We start from the raw sequence: 16253 nt of genomic DNA, 5'->3' as shown, positions 1-16253 counted from the left end.
ATATACAAACCCGATTCCAAAAAAGTTGGGACACTGTACAAATTGTGATTTCAAATTTCAATATTTTATTCAGAATACAACTTAGATGACATATCAAATGTTTAAACTGAGAAAATGTATCATTTTAAGGGAAAAATAAGTTGATTTTAAATTTCATGGCATCAACACATCTCAAAAAAGTTGGGACAAGGCCATGTTTACCACTGTGTGGCATCCCCTCTTCTTTTTATAATAGTCTGCAAACGTCTGGGGACTGAGGAGACAAGTTGCTCAAGTTTAGGAATAGGAATGTTGTCCCATTCTTGTCAAATACAGGCTTCTAGTTGCTCAACTGTCTTAGGTCTTCTTTGTCGCATCTTCCTCTTTATGATGCACCAAATGTGTAAGCTGCCCATGCCACACGCACTCATGCAACCCCATACCATCAGAGATGCAGGCTTCTGAACTGAGCGCTGATAACAACTTGGGTTGTCCTTGTCCTCTTTAGTCCGTATGACATGGTGTCCCACTTTTCCAAAAAGAACTTCAAATTTTGATTCATCTGACAACAGAACAGTTTTCCACTTTGCCACAGGCCATTTTAAATGAGCCTTGGCCCAGAGAAAACGCCTGCGCTTCTGGATCATGTTTAGATATGGCTTCTTTTTTGACCTATAGAGTTTTAGCCGGCAACGGCGAATGGCATGGTGGATTGTGTTCACCGACAATGTTTTCTGGAAGTATTCCTGAGCCCATGTTGTGATTTCCATTACAGTAGCATTCCTGTATGTGATGCAGTGCCATCTAAGGGCCCGAAGATCACGGGCATCCAGTATGGTTTTCCGGCCTTGATCCTTACGCACAGAGATTGTTCCAGATTCTCTGAATCTTTGGATGATATTATTCACCGTAGATGATGATAACTTCAAACTCTTTGCAATTTTTCTCTGAGAAACTCCTTTCTGATATTGCTCCACTATTTTTCGCTGCAGCACTGGGGGAATTGGTGATCCTCTGCCCATCTTGACTTCTGAGAGACACTGCCACTCTGAGAGGCTCTTTTTATACCTAATCATGTTGCCAATTGACCTAATAAGTTGCAAATTGGTCCTCCAGTTGTTCCTTATATATACATTTAACTTTTCCGGCCTCTTATTGCTACCTGTCCCAACTTTTTTGGAATGTGTAGCTCTCATGAAATCCAAAATGAGCCAATATTTGGCATGACATTTCAAAATGTCTCACTTTCAACATTTGATCTGTTATCTATATTCTATTGTGAATAAAATATAAGTTTATGAGATTTGTAAATTATTGCATTCCTTTTTTATTCACAGTTTGTACAGTGTCCCAACTTTTTTGGAATCGGGTTTGTATAAAATATATGTCTGTATGTTGCATTAATTAACAAGCAATTGCAGACAGCGTTCTTACTGTACTCCAGTTTCAGTGAGAGTTTGGTTATTCACCCAAACCCAGCGTCCTTCAGTGTCCAGATCATTAAGACCAATCCAGTGACTTTCTTTAATTTTAGAGATCAGAAACATCTAATAGAGAAAAGGCACATAATTTATATATAAAGCTAAACATTCAGTGGACAGATATGGTTTTGTAATAAATCAATTTTGAATATTATACATGTTTATTTTGTGCAAAATCACATTGTGCAATACTAGTTCTTTGACATCCAACATCAGTTACTTCAAAATTTCTCAGTCTTACCTGTTCTGATTGGCTGGTTATGATCACCAGATCAGCTCCTTTTGAAACACAGAAAGCACGACTGCTTGACCAGTTGAGTTTATGAGAGCTGAAGAAGTACAGCGTTCCACCCCAAGCTGTCAAGATCATTTCACAGTTCAAAGACTGAGCTGTGAATGCTAAAATAATAAAGCATGTAGAAATTATCCATACTTCAGATCATAAAAATCTTGAAGTTAATCAAAGTTTGGTTTAATGTGCAGAAATTTTCCCTTTGTCTAAGCCTGTGTTATGTGTCTAGAAGAGAAATAGCTCACCTTTGTAAAAGGATAGTTGCTCTCTAACTCTGGTGTAGTTGTCTGTGAGCTCTGCCGTCATGACTGGTATAGAAAGAAATATAGAAGTTATGAAGAAAATAAAATACAAAAAAAAACAAAAAAACAGACAAAATCATTAAGTACTCATTTCTTTTTACAAACTGTTAATGAAACGTTGTACTGGGTGCATTCAATATATTTTACTCACTTGTGCTGGTGGTCTCTTGGGCAGACAGTTGCATTGAAACATTGATATCTGATTAAAGAAAAAACAGTAACACTTTACAATAAAAGTACATGAATAATCATGTACTAATACTAATACTAATGTTTGATAATTAATGCATTTATTAACATTTAGGGTAAACTAAATCAAACAGTTTAATAATTACAGTAACATTTGTGTGTATGTCTGACTGAACTGAACTGTTATATATATTATATAATCAGTCCCATCTGAACTGCTGTGGTGGTTTTCTGTTCCGCCATGGGGGTCTTCATCCATTCATCATCCATCAAATCGCCTGAGCATCGTGGCTTGTAGCACTGATCTCGTTATACGAAGTGAATGCCCGTGAATGCCAGTGGCAAGGTTCCATTCATGGAGTAGGGAGGAGATAGAGCCGCCCCCAATCTGTTGAACCCATGTTCGACGAGGGCGATCTAGTAGTCTGCTCCAGCCAATGAGAGCATGTCTTTCAGAGCGCCAGGCAAAAGTGCAGGGCACCATAGGCAGTTGTATGACTTGCAAGCCGAGTTACATGTCCGAACAAAGACATGCAGCGACAAGCAATTATGTCTGTGATTGTTGACAGACCAGTATGTAGGGCGACAGACATGGTTGTTATTGGGTCGAACCAGCGATCTGCATGATTTTAACGCTGGCAGCACATAAGAAATGACTATCTTTTTGGCATCTTGAGATTGAAGAGTCCAAGTTTCAGAATCATACAAAAGGTTTGGCAACACACAGGTGGAGTAGAACCTGAGTTTTGTGCTAAGATGGTTCCTGTGTTGACACCAAAGGTTCTGAAAAGACTTCATTGCTGAAGCACCCTGACCAGTTCGGCTTGCAATATTGGCGGTGCATCTTCCACCTGTTGACCCATGATATTCCCAATATTTGATCCACCACCCAGGCTCTACAATTATTTTATTTTATTTTATTTTTTTTGCCATGATACATCTAAATGTACATGTATGTACATGTTCTGGCAGCTTACACCATTCTGAGACGCTATTCAGTCAAGGATCCAATCCATGGCTCTGCAGAAACGTGCTTAAGCCAGAACGCAGCCATGCCTCACTCCGGAGGTGGTTGTAATCTCCTCAGAGACTGAGCCATTAACCCACTCTGGCAGTTGTGCCTGAATGAAGATCCTTAATTAGATCTAGCAGGAAATTTGGAATGCTGATTCCCCGCAATGCTCTCCACAGTGCTTGACGATCCACAGAGTCAATCACTGCCTAAGGATTGAAATAGGCTACTATGAGTGGATAGATGAACTCTGGTGTATTTCTGATAAAAGCCTAAGAGCGAGGTTGGCATCTGTTGTAGATCTGCCCAGGGTGAAACCTGACTGTTGAGGGTGGCATTGAGACACAAGGAGAGGTTAAATCCTTGTTAATAGGAATAGCGAATACCTTTCCTGGAACTGACAAAAGTGTAATGGGTCTATAACTGGAACATTCGTTCCTTGGACCCTTACCCTTGTACAGAGCCATAATAATGCCTTCTTTCCACTAAGCAGGAACATGCCCAGAAGATTACACCCTTAAAAATAGTTTGTGGACAGCTTTGGTGACAGAGTTGATGGTGCATTTCAGTAGTTCTGGTGAAATACCCTCAGGGCCAGCTGTCTTTGGTGGCTGTGGGGATAGTGTCACTGATTGTTGCCCATGCGATCTCGACATCCTCTGAAAGATCAACCAGTGCTGACAATTTATTCTCAATGGTGATAATGTAGTGCTGAGCCATCTCAAGGTTGTCTATCAGCATTTGCAGATTAAATGTTGGCTGTGGCTTATGCTTGTATATGGGTCTAAATGGAATTGAAATGGCCACAGTAAGCAGGTGGTGATCGCTATTTGGTGGTGCCTCGGCACCACGGAAAACTCAGTAAGATCTAACAATGCCGAGCGGTCCTGCCAGGATGTGATCCAGTTCCTTCCTTGTACAGCCATCATTAGATATCCATGTAAACTTGTGAATATCTCATCTTCGAAACCATGATCTGGTGGCCATTATGCCCTCGGAGGAACATAAAGAAAGAAGTCAGCCTGAATTGTCATTTGTAGTACCCACACCAAATGGTCCGACAACGTCTTCAAAACCGGCAGTCTGTGGCCCTGGATTTGCATTCATGTCACCAAGAATGAGCAACTTGTCGTGTTTTGGCACTGACTGTATTGTTGAAGCCAGCTGGTGGAAGAAACTGTCCTTTGCCGTGCCATCAGCATCCTCTGTTGGGGCGTAGGCAACTATAAGTGAGAGATATCCCCACTGATGGAGAAGCCGTGCATACAGGAGTCGTGGTAAAATTGGGTGTCACATTACCAGTGAGTAGGGACTTACGCCAGGACTAACACCACCCACTTTGTGTGATCCCTGTCACCTGAGTGGCACCATTGACCATTCACTGCTCGTGGCCTGGCAGCCGCGCCTCTGTGATACCGGCTGTGGCAATGTTGTACTTAGCCAGATCATTGACAAGCGCCACCTGATAACCCAGACCATTCAGGGTAATGACATTCCAGGTTGCAAAGTGGGTAACAGAGAAACGGCCCTGAGAAGGGCTTGAGACGGTCCTCTTCATAAATTCCACCACACCCTCGTGGCACTGTCGCTGTTAGATCTGCAACATTTTTTCTCTTTCTCCCAGCGTGCTTGCATCACCTTTCTCTGTTGCTCTGTGCACCTGGCCTGTACCGCTACCTCGCTATCTTCGGAGCGTGTGTCCCCCTTTCTTCTTTCGCATAATGGTATGATCCTAGTCTGTCATTCCATATGATTGGCTGCATGGTGTGCCTATCCAAATAAAATCCCACCCCTGCCTGCGGCTGAAGATTTGGCACTACAAAGAGTCAGCTACTCGAAACAGTACGTAAAAATATAAATATGATAAAAAAAATTATACAGGGCATTTTTGCCCTTGTATCTTGAATTTTAAGGTCATTGTACCTATATATACAGTGCTGCTTGAAAGTTTGTGAACCACTTGTAGAATCTGTGAAAATGTGAATAATTTTAACTAAATAAAAGGAATCATACAAAATGCATGTCATTTTTTATTTAGTACTGTTCTGAAAAAGATATTTTACATAAACAATGTTTACATAAAGTCCACAAGACAAAAAAAAGCTGAATTTATAAATATGACCCCATTCAAAAGTTTGTGAACTCCAAGGAATATTGTACTTAATTGGTCTTCTGACAAACATTTAAGTGTCTTCTGTTGCTTCCGAAGGGCAGTGCTAAATGAAAAAAAAAAAGAAAAAAAGATATTTAACAAAATAAGAAAAACTTGGACACATCTTCTTCCTGTTCAAAAATGTTCACCCCTGACTCTTAATTCATCGTGTTTGCTTCTGGAGCATCAGTGAATGTTTGAACCTTTTTTAATACTTGTGTTTGAGTCCCTCAGTTGTCCTCAGTGTTAAAAGATGGTTCTAAAAATCATACAGTCACTGCTGGAAAGAGTTCAAATAAGCAAAAGATGCTGGAAATCTGAAGAATTTTCGGGACCTGGAGGATTTTTCTGAGGAATATTATGACCACTGACAGGTGAAATTAATACATTTTGTTCTCAAAGTTGATGTGTTAGAAGCAGGAAAAATGGGAGAGCGTAAGGATTTGAGCGAATTTGACAAGGTCCAATTTGTGATGGCTAGATGACTGGGACAGAGCATCTCCAAAACTACAGCTCTTGTGGGGTGTTCCCAGTTTGCAGTGGTCAGTATCTATCAAAAGTTGTCCAAGGAAGGAACAGTGGTGAACCGGTGACAGGGTCATGGGCAGCCAAGGCTCATTGATGCACGTGGGGAGCGAAGTGCGTCGCTTACCTGGGGAAAACATGGCACAAGTATGCACTGTGGGAAGAAGGTAAGCCGGCGAAGTCAGTGTGATGCTTTGGGCAATGTTCTGCTGGGAAACCTTGGGTCCTGCCATCCATGTGCAAGTTACTTTGACACATACCAACTACCGAAGCATTGTTGCAGACCATGTACACACTTATATGGAAATCGTATCCCCTGGTGGCTGTGGCCTCTTTCAGCAGGATAATACGCCCAGCCACAAAGCAAAAAGGGTTCAGGAATGGTTTGAGGAGCACAACAATGAGTTTGAGGTGTTGACTTGGCCTCCAAATTCCCCAGATCTCAATCCAATTGAGCAAACAAGTCCGGTCCAGGTCTCACCTTGAAACTTGCAGGACTCAAAGGATCTGCTGCTAACATATTAGTGCTAGATACCACAGCACACCTTCAGGGGTCTAGTGGAGTCCATATCTCGATGAGTCTGGGCTGTTTTGGCAGCAAAAGGGGGACCAATACAATATTAGGAAGGTGGTCATAATGTTATGCCTGATTGGTGTGTGTGTGTGTGTATATATATATATATATATATATATATATATATATATATATATATATATATCTGAGATAGAGAGAGAGAGAGAGTTCACATAGTACTCACATAGTATCCCCAGAACACAAAGACCTCCAATAGCCAAAACAAGAGAGACACTGAGAATGATCAGAAGAACTTTAGTGCACTTTGATGGACAAACTTCCTGGTCTGCTTCTTGCTTTTTAGTGGAGTTACCTGTGGATAGTTATTTGATAAGATAAAGGAAATAATTTCTGAACCTTTTTTTTCATCGGTTTAGCATTTTTGTCTGGATCTATTCCTTAATTTATGTTACATTAATAAGTAATGGATATGACCATGTTGAAATGTTTGGTCTTGGTAGAATAGATCTGCTGATGGTTATTGCTGCTGCAGAGCAAGTACAGGAGTTGCTGCTGCCAGTACATAACACTATATGCTGCTGTGAACAAGTAAGACATGCTGCTCATGGGTGCAAAAATGGGGTACGCAGTATGTGCAATGCATGTCATTGTGCCAAATCCATTCTTTGAAAATCTTTAATAAAATTTTAATAAAATTAAGATTATTTGTCAAAAAAATAGATTTTGTTTAGCATTTTAAATTTATTTTGATTATATCAATATCAACCACTCACCCTCCGACATTACTTTAAATTATGTTTTATTAACAAAGTTCGGGAGGAGCAGGTTAAGATAATTAACCTAATCAGCACAAATGGAGAACATTCAGTCAGTCAACTCAGCCAATGACTAGAGGTATATATACAGCAGACTTACCTCTGTTTGTTTGACAGCTTATCAGCATCCCTCCACCACCCCATCTCCACACATCTAGTTATATCTATTCTTACCACAACCGGGGGGAGTACTCTGGGTTCGGGCTAAAATTCCAAGCTCAAAGCCCTACGCCCAGACAGCACAACAAATACGCATATCTTTTACTCTATTTAATTATATGTAAATGTAAACTTATGAAGTCTGTCCCATGGCCAAAATGGATAGAGGTGGGATGCATTTGGGGCACAAAAAAGAAAAAGAAAAGGGGGGGATTATAAGCTTAACATATTTTTTAGTCTTGAAGTTAATCAACATTTAACATTGTTTCGTGAGATGGCAAATTAATGAATGTTATTATCAGTTAATTTCCACTGATCTTGCATACCCCTCAACAATTGTGCAGTTGTACCCATGATGCTGATGCTGTACAAAATAGCATACATGAATTAACCCCCAACAGAGCAGGTGACAAAAAAGGCTGAATAATACAAGCCAAGTGAACATTATAGAAAATCATGCAGGAGAAAAAGGAGAAGACATTTTGGGTCCCCCCAGCAGATCTACCACCTAAACATTTACTGCTGCTCCAATGAGAAAAGAATGACAGGATCTAAAGCTTGACTGACTCTAGTGGCTCAAAGGGAGTTCTCTGCAGTCCAGAGAGGACCACAGAGAGATCTCAGGAGGGGATGAAGCACAGTCTTGGAGGATTTAACTTCCTCACCTCTGATGAACTGAATCAGAGTGGAAGTGAGGTTGTGTAGCATCGCTCACTGCACCTGGTATGACCCAGAGATTGAGGATACTGCTCTTTTTTTTTCTTTTTTTGATGATGTGGCGGAACAGAAAAAAGCACTTTCTGAAAAAAACAAAAGCTTCTTCGCCTGTCCCTCCAGGCGCCCAGGGGACGGGCTGCATTGCCTTCTTGCAGGAGGAGCGGTTGCATAGGAGCAGGTGTAAAAGCCACAGGGGCCACCCTGCGAGATGGGGGCATCAAGAAAGTGCACTTTGTTGACATCCTGCATCTCTACAAGGTTTAGCTAGAGATTGCATTCCTGGACCACCAAGGTGGACCTCATCTGGCTGAGGGCCCTCACCATGACTTTCATCACCCGGAGGGCGAGGTCAGTCGCCATGTGCAGTTCCTGCATCAACCCTGGCTAAGAACTACCTTAGTGCAGTTCTTTTAGTTCTTTGACCTGATGGACTTGCAGGATGGCCATGGCATGTAGGACACAGACTGTCTGTCCAATGGCACTGTAAGCCTTAGTGGCATGGTTCCTTCAGGTGGCAGCACTTTGTTGGCACAAGTTCACAGTAATAGCATGGTCCACCTGTGGAATCTCCACGTACCCCCTGGCAGTCCCACCATCGAGGGTAGTGAGAGTGGAGGAGGCCGCAAAGCCTCTTTGGGCAGTCAAAGGCGCCTGTCACAATTTGCGAAACTCCTTGTGCATCTCAAGGAAGAATTCACTGGGGCAGGACACTGCTGTGAACCGTGAGCTGCACTCAGGAACCAATCATTCAACTGCAAGTGCTCGTGACATGGTGAAGGATTCCACTTGAGTCCGATGCCCACGGCATTTCTGAATTCAATTCAGTGGGGTGGAAGCTCAGCTTCATCTTGCTCTACAGAGGACAATAGCCCAGTGTCTGATGCAGCTATCGGCATCTGGTCCTCACCCGGAGCGCCAAATGACACACTGGGTCCCCCTGAGAAGAACCCGTGCCATCATCCGGCAACTTCATGGCACAAGACATGCTGGAGGATTGGGAGGTCCGTGGGGACTGGCTCAGCAGAAGCACTACCACTGTAACCCTTAGGACTCACAGAGTGATAACCACCACAGCCCTGTGGTGTGCAGAGGGGACTCTTGCCTCTACAAAGAAGTAGAGTCACGACCACCATGTCAACATGGTCATGTTCTCGCAATGAGGACATGAACCATCCATGAACACTGTCTCGCATGCTCATGGCCCAGACATGTGAGACAGTGATTGTGACTGTCAGATGAGGACATAAACGGCCGCATCCAGAAACACATGGATGGAAAGGCATCTTTAAAAAGATGCTAGCTGCCTGTGCTCACTTTTAGAGAAATCTGCTCTTTTACACCAAAGCACCCAGGGGGAATCACTGCACTTAACAGTGCACACAGTGACTGGTAAAACACCACTGAATGCATCGTACAGTTCCAGCAAAAAATACCTTTTTGGGGAGTGTGTGTCTATACCTTCCTGTCCTTGTGTTGGGGGCTTCCTGTCTATGTCATCATTGTGCAGATTTATGCATATCTGTCGATGCAGCAGCTTGTTTCTCACTCAAAAGCACCTGTATAGTACTTGTTTTGTCTAAATCTCCCATTAACTGTGTAGGGTGAAAAGAGCTTTACTGGCCTTCTTCGGTCATTTCTGACCGAAAGATTTTATATTTTGAATTGTTAAAAATCGTAGCTTTGTCGGAATGAGATGACACTTGGTGACTTTTGTAGCATTACCAATATGAACACACAAAAAAATCAAGGACATGATTCGGACATGTTAAGGCATCGTAAAAAAAATAGTCACACTTACCTTCTTTTCGGTCAAAAATGACCGACATAGAAAATGAATGGGAAATACGAAAAAATACAACAACTCAGAGAATCTTTTGTTGGTACAAACTACAAATCAGACACTGTGCAGAAACAAAGTGTGCAGCACTGAAGGGGGGACACTCTGAAATGCCAAGAGTGCAAAATAGACACAACCACCCCCCCACCCCCCTCCCCCCACACACATATATATGAACCAGCACGACTATAAGACAGAGCAAGTTTATGCAAATGTGTGAAATAAAAGCAAAAATTCAGCCACAAAGCAGTAAAAAATGAACTGCAAGAAAGGGGTTACACTCTAAAACACCAAGAGTACAAAATAGAAACACCCACTCACTTACACACATTCACAGACAAACACACACACAACACACCATTATACACATACAAATGAACCAGTGTGGCTGTAATAGTATGGTAAAATTGAGCCAAAACTCAAATAAGAGGATGAAATCAGATCAAACACAGATTTTTTAAGCTGTTTTTTTGTTATTTTTTATTGAATTTTGATGTTACGTGTAACAAAATGGCGCCCTCTATGTTCAGGTTTGACTGTAGTAAAATTAATGCAAAAACCGACGCTTCAAATCAACATAAAAAAAATAAAATAATCTAAACCTTGACAAAAAGTAGTCTTTGAGAATGTCTAAGTTTAAATCCATATCCAAAACTTAATAAAAATAAGTGTTTGTGTCCAAAAACCACTAGAGAATTTTATATAGAGCTCTATGGGAATCTAGTGGTTACGACATGGCATTGCATAAGTTTTTCTTTTTTTACTCTCACCAAATGGCACTAATCTACCTTCAAAAAAATGTATTTTAAATGCCTTGTCTCTATTTTAACATGGAATACTGCTTTAATTGAAAAATAATTTAAAAATATGTTAGAAATTTTTTTATTATTATTTTCAATGGGGAAAAATAGTTAATAAAAATTGTATAAATATTGCATAGTATCATAAAATACCCTCAAAATTTTATATAATAATCAAAAAATATTATAGAACAAGAATATATTACATTGGTTTTCCTGAGGAACAAAAAAGTTACTTTCCAAGGCTTCGGTCACTTTTGACCGTAAAGAAGGTAAGTGTGACACCTAAACGAAGAAGGCCAGGCACCACAGCTTTATTGCCATTGCCTGTACACCTTTATTAATCTGTAGATGTTTATGTTAAAGAAGGCTATTTCCTGCTTTGTTTGACTGTCATGTATGTTACATGTACAGCAGCAGCATGTCTTACATGCTCACAGCAATGTCTGTGAATGTAATGGCTGTAGCAAGTCTCCGTACTTGCTCTGCAGCAGCAGCAGCAGCAGCAGCAGCAGCAGTGTAGCAGATCTATTCCGCCAAGACCAAATATATTAACAATGTCATATCCATTACCATGCCAATCTCAATTACCATACCAATATTCTGAGAGTCATGACAGAATTTTAATTGTAATCATTGTTACTCAAAATATATAAAACAATTGTACTGAAAGTTTGAAGAATATAATTCATACCTTAGGATCTTAAGAGTTTCAAACTGGATGTTTGAAATAAAACATACAAAACATCATTGTTGCTTTAGGCAGTATATCTAAATAATTGTTAATTCATGCTTTTGGCAGATGCTTTTATCCAGAACAACTAGTATTACATTTAACATTGCATGTGAATGCTTTCTTCTTTCTGAATCCATGACCTTGGTGTTGATATCATTATGATCTGAGTTACAGGGAAGACAGAGCTTTATTTAAATGACAGTGTTGAGAACGTTTGATTCCCAGGGAACACATGAATGGATACAATTTATATCTTGAATGCAATGTAACCTTCTTTGGACAAAAGTGTCTGCCAAAATGTGTTATTTTTGAATGGACATACACTTTAAAATAAAGCCTCTAAAAGGTGGTTTTCATAGTGATGCCACAGAACCATTTTTGGATCCCCAAATAAACTTTATGTGAACAGTTCTTAAAATGGCCTTTTTTTTTTCTTACAGTGAAGAACATTTAATAATCTGAAGAACTTTTTTCCAATATAAAGAATCATTTAGGGAATGGAACCATCTATACCAATAAATAAAATGTATTTTTAAGAGTTTACAAATTAAAACCTTGTACAGCATTACTACAGTGCTAAATCTTTAAAATAGAAATGAATGAGAGTCAGTCAATCTCTTACCTTTGAATTGAGAGCAGTTTTCATCTGAAGCAACTGTTGAAAGTATGACACCAGGATTTTCATACATTAAATCCATTTCATGAGCCTGACAGAAGACGTGTCCACTGTTGCGTTTTATTCAGAATAAGGAAGTCACGTAAAATGTCATTCACATTAATACAGACAGGAAATAATTAAGTCATAAGTCTCAATAAGAGATCTAGCTACTAATATTTCATGTTTGAATATAATGAGATATAGTCTATAATTGGGGCTATATATTTGAGTTCTCCAAGAGAGAAGAATGAGGATGTTGGCAAAAGAGATATATTGTCTTAAAACATCATTAAAATGTCTATTGCTTCACTAGCCCTATTGTTAGAGTTATGTGACCTCTAGTTTTCCCATGTGTAGTCATTAGCCATTTTGTTCACCTATAGTGTTCATCAATTATCTCAGTTCCCTCATTTAGTTTTGGTATAAGCACTACCTGTTTTGTTCAGTTCTTTTTTCTGTCTCATCTTGCAATGTGAACCTGTGCTTCTGTCCTATCTCCTGTGGATTTTTGGCTTAAAAGACTATTTCCTTGTACTCTTTGTCATTGTGCACTGTATATACAGCCACCCCTGAGACCTATTAAACATGAAATCTCAAATTTTCAGCATTTAGATTTTGCTGCAGCAGATCATGACACCTTCTAAAATACTCATTTGACAGCCATTCAGAGGTAGTTCTGACACTTTTTTTTTTTTTTTTTTGTATGTCATTATTTAAATAGAAAAAAAAAAAAAAACCCATCAAAGTAGAGTAGGCGTTCTGTTGTTTTTGGAGCTGTCAACATCATATTAACGTCTTGTTATTTCCAACCATGTTGTCGATAAAAACGTTCAGGGATATACATTTTTTTTTGATTTGTTAAACCTTATGACTTAAAATAGGGCTGTCAAAAGATAAAAATAACAATTCACATCCAGCTACTTTTTAAGAAAACAAAACAAAAAGAGTGGTTCTTTGTAACAATGGTGTATAAAAACTTTGGAGAGATATATTCTTGCAGCCTTGTATGTGTAATTGTTGAATGAACACACTTGACATTGACACATGTTATGGTGACCCGATCGGCTCCTTTAGAAAGACAGACATCTCGACTACTCCACCAGTTCAGTTTCTCAGAGCTGAAAACAATAGCAGCAGCAGCAGTGGGGTCAAACAGTTTTGGGCAAGTCAGAAAGTCTACCGCTCTAAACTATGAACTACAGAAAAATAACTATTTGAAAGCTATCCTTCAGAGAACAGGAGTTCAAGATAATATTGGAGGAAATTTTGTCTCATTATAAATGTACTTGATGCTACAAATGTAAACATTTTATTGATAACCTCAGTTTGGAAATACCAGTGGTTAAAAGGATGCAAGTAGATGTATAAACAGACCAATCACAATTCAATATGCGATTTAGTACAGTTAATTATATTTAAGTAATGAACATGTTCAGGGCTTGACATTAACTTTTTTGGTCACTAGCCATTGTGGCTTGTGGTTTTACAAAGTTACTAGCCACTCAGCATTTTCACTGCCCACAATTTTGACATCGATACCATGGGGAAAAACTGACACAGATATTTTTAATATTATCTCATAATTTGGCAGCAGGTATATTAGGCTGCTTAAGACTTGACACATGGATCCATTATTCTGTTACACATGTGTTTCCTTCTTAACTTCATTTAAAACATAACAGACTGTGTTTACATGAATATTCAACAAGACCGGCATTTTGACATTAATATGTGTGTATTTGACTGTTTAAGCGCAATAAGCAGTGAAAAAGAACTCGATTTAGGACTGAGACAGAGACAGCATTATGTGTGCACACGTTAGGAGGTGTCAGCACAAAATCTGCAGGAATGAGTAAAGTTATGTGCAATACGCTCAGGCCCACCCCAAAATTCAACCCCTGTAATACCAATAATATTCATCTGGAACAAATGAAGCAAGGGAGTGAGGGGAGGAGGGTTTGTGTGTCAACTCGGAGAGATGAGAGAGAGAGAAAGCACAGCTAGTATCGTACGTCTTTTCTGTGGGAAATGAGTATTGAAAGCGATTTCCTTTTAAAAATATATAGAAAAATCAATATTTTTGATAATACTACACTGCACTTAGTTTATTATTTTAGATGCCTTTTTAAAAGACTACAACTGAAAAATGTATACATTATAATATTCAAGCCACCAAAGCTAGTAGGAGTGACTGCGTTACACGCCACTGCTGAAATCCACCCGCATTTGGTGGGTTGGCAGGGACAATACTTCCAATATACACTCAAAAAATAACTCTTTGAACGAACATAAAAAAATTATGGAAAAAAATGTAAAAAATGTGGAAATACATAATTAAGTTGCTTTATTTCAGCATTATGCAATTCTCTTATTCCAATTTAATGTACTTACGTTGGGTCAACTTAATTTATTAAGGTTGATTCAACTTATTTACTATGGTTGGGCACAGCTTAATTTAATAGTGTCAGTCCAACTAATTTGCAATGTTTTGGAAAATAAATAAAAAGCAAAAAATAAATAAATAAAAAATAAATTGTTTTCATATACATTGATTTTTACAATTAATTCTTCTTGTTTAATTTTGTGATTTATATAGTTTTTGTGATGTTCTGTGTTAGAAATCTAGATGTGATACTGGATTCATCCTAAATTGCCTTAACCAAAAACATTGTAAAGCCTAAATTGATCATAAGTCCATTGGTGGCAATGGTTTTACAATCGACGTAGGATTACAGTGCTTTTGGGAAATGCAACCCAGAGCACCACAGTGATTACTTTCTTATTAAAGTAATTTGAAAGTTTGTTAGCAGGTCCTCAACCCAAGCACAAGTGCAACAATTCACCACAATGGTAACCCTAAAACTATTAATTAACAGAAACTTTTAAATACCAACATAATAGAACAGTAAACATTAAAAAGTCTTTCCATGTTCTCATCTTCCTAAAAACTGCTTAAAATAACACTTTATTTCAACATTTACACTCCTAGTTCAGCCCCTTTGCAAAGCATGATGTGAAGTGAAAATCCTGTTTGATTGAGTCCTGGTTGGGTTTACTTGATTGAAACATGTTATTCCAATATGAAAACATCAAGTTAAGTCAAAGAGTAATCGTTTCAAGTCAATTTAACATGAATCAATCACATTTAAACCAGAAACCTGATACAATGGTGTTGAATCAAAATAAATTGTTTAAATAAACTGAACAGCATCAAAAAATCTTTTTTTGATTAGTATATATATATATATATATATATATATATATATAAAAATATATATATATATATATATATATATATATATATATATAGCCTATTAATATTTGCAATCAGGATGTAAAGAGAGTAACTAGTAGAGTTACTAGAGAACTAGTGCTTATGAAAAACACTTTAAGAGCAAAAAATGACTAAATGAAAAATGAATGGGCTGTCTATATAAAAAGCTGTGTTTATATGAGTGGACTAGTTTGACTGTTTTGACATAATTTAGAGCTTCTAAATTTAAGAAAGACTTACAGAAAAGGATAGTTTGGATAGCACCCTTATTTGGATTTGCTTTTTTTGTGGTAAGTTAAAGTTACATGTCTTCCAGTGAAGCGCTAAAGGACATACTTCACTGGAGAAAAGATACATCGTTTAAATAGGCAAATCCAAAAAAGGATTGGATTCGATCCAAACATCTGGCAAAAATCACACAGAAAGGTCTTTAAGACATTATTGGCATGTTTTAGAAATTATATTTCTACTTTTAAATTACATAACAAAGATCAGAGTGAATCTATTAGAGGGAATTTCAGAGGGAATTTCTGGGAATCTAAACATTTCTTTTGTCTATATGGAGGGTGGAGGAACAGCTGTATAAACTTGATGTTTTTCTTTCTTTTTTTGAGCTGTTACTGTTCTTAATGCCAAATTCACAATTCTTTGAGGCTTTGGAAGGACATTAAGGACATGCTATAAATTTACTATAATTTGGATTGAGCTGGAGTAACTGATTTGGGGAATTATTAACAGAGTCTCCAACATCTGGCCAGCACTCGTCTGGTGAATGTTTAGTGAGAATGTC

General features: G+C 38.6%; 1 protein-coding gene across 1 annotated transcript; it reads right to left on the bottom strand.

Moving 5' to 3' along the window:
* Positions 1–1409: 1409 nt before the first annotated feature.
* On the bottom strand, positions 1410–12263 carry LOC137002170 (C-type lectin domain family 4 member F-like). Its single transcript, XM_067361674.1, has 6 exons — positions 12154–12263; positions 6691–6819; positions 2206–2253; positions 1998–2060; positions 1702–1859; positions 1410–1526 (listed from the first exon to the last, which is right to left on the bottom strand). Exons 1-6 carry the CDS (start codon positions 12227–12229, stop codon positions 1410–1412), a joined length of 591 nt encoding a protein of 196 aa, XP_067217775.1. The 5' UTR covers positions 12230–12263.
* Between the last annotated feature and the right edge of the window lie 3990 nt (positions 12264–16253).

Source organism: Chanodichthys erythropterus, chromosome 15 (assembly GCF_024489055.1).
Source record: "Chanodichthys erythropterus isolate Z2021 chromosome 15, ASM2448905v1, whole genome shotgun sequence".
NCBI classification, from domain to species: Eukaryota; Metazoa; Chordata; class Actinopteri; order Cypriniformes; family Xenocyprididae; genus Chanodichthys; species Chanodichthys erythropterus.
The sequence above is the reverse complement of the archived record's forward strand: the minus strand, read 5'-3'. Positions and strand labels throughout refer to the sequence as shown.

Coding starts and splice junctions, on each gene's coding strand:
- LOC137002170 (XM_067361674.1), bottom strand. CDS start 12,229: ATGGATTTAATGTATGAAAATCCTGGTGTCATACTTTCAACAGTTGCT. Junction 2,254..6,690: donor TTGTGTTCTGGGGATACTAT/GTGAGTACTATG, acceptor TTCTTTAATCAG/ATATCAATGTTTCAATGCAA. Junction 2,061..2,205: donor CCAAGAGACCACCAGCACAA/GTGAGTAAAATA, acceptor TTTCTATACCAG/TCATGACGGCAGAGCTCACA.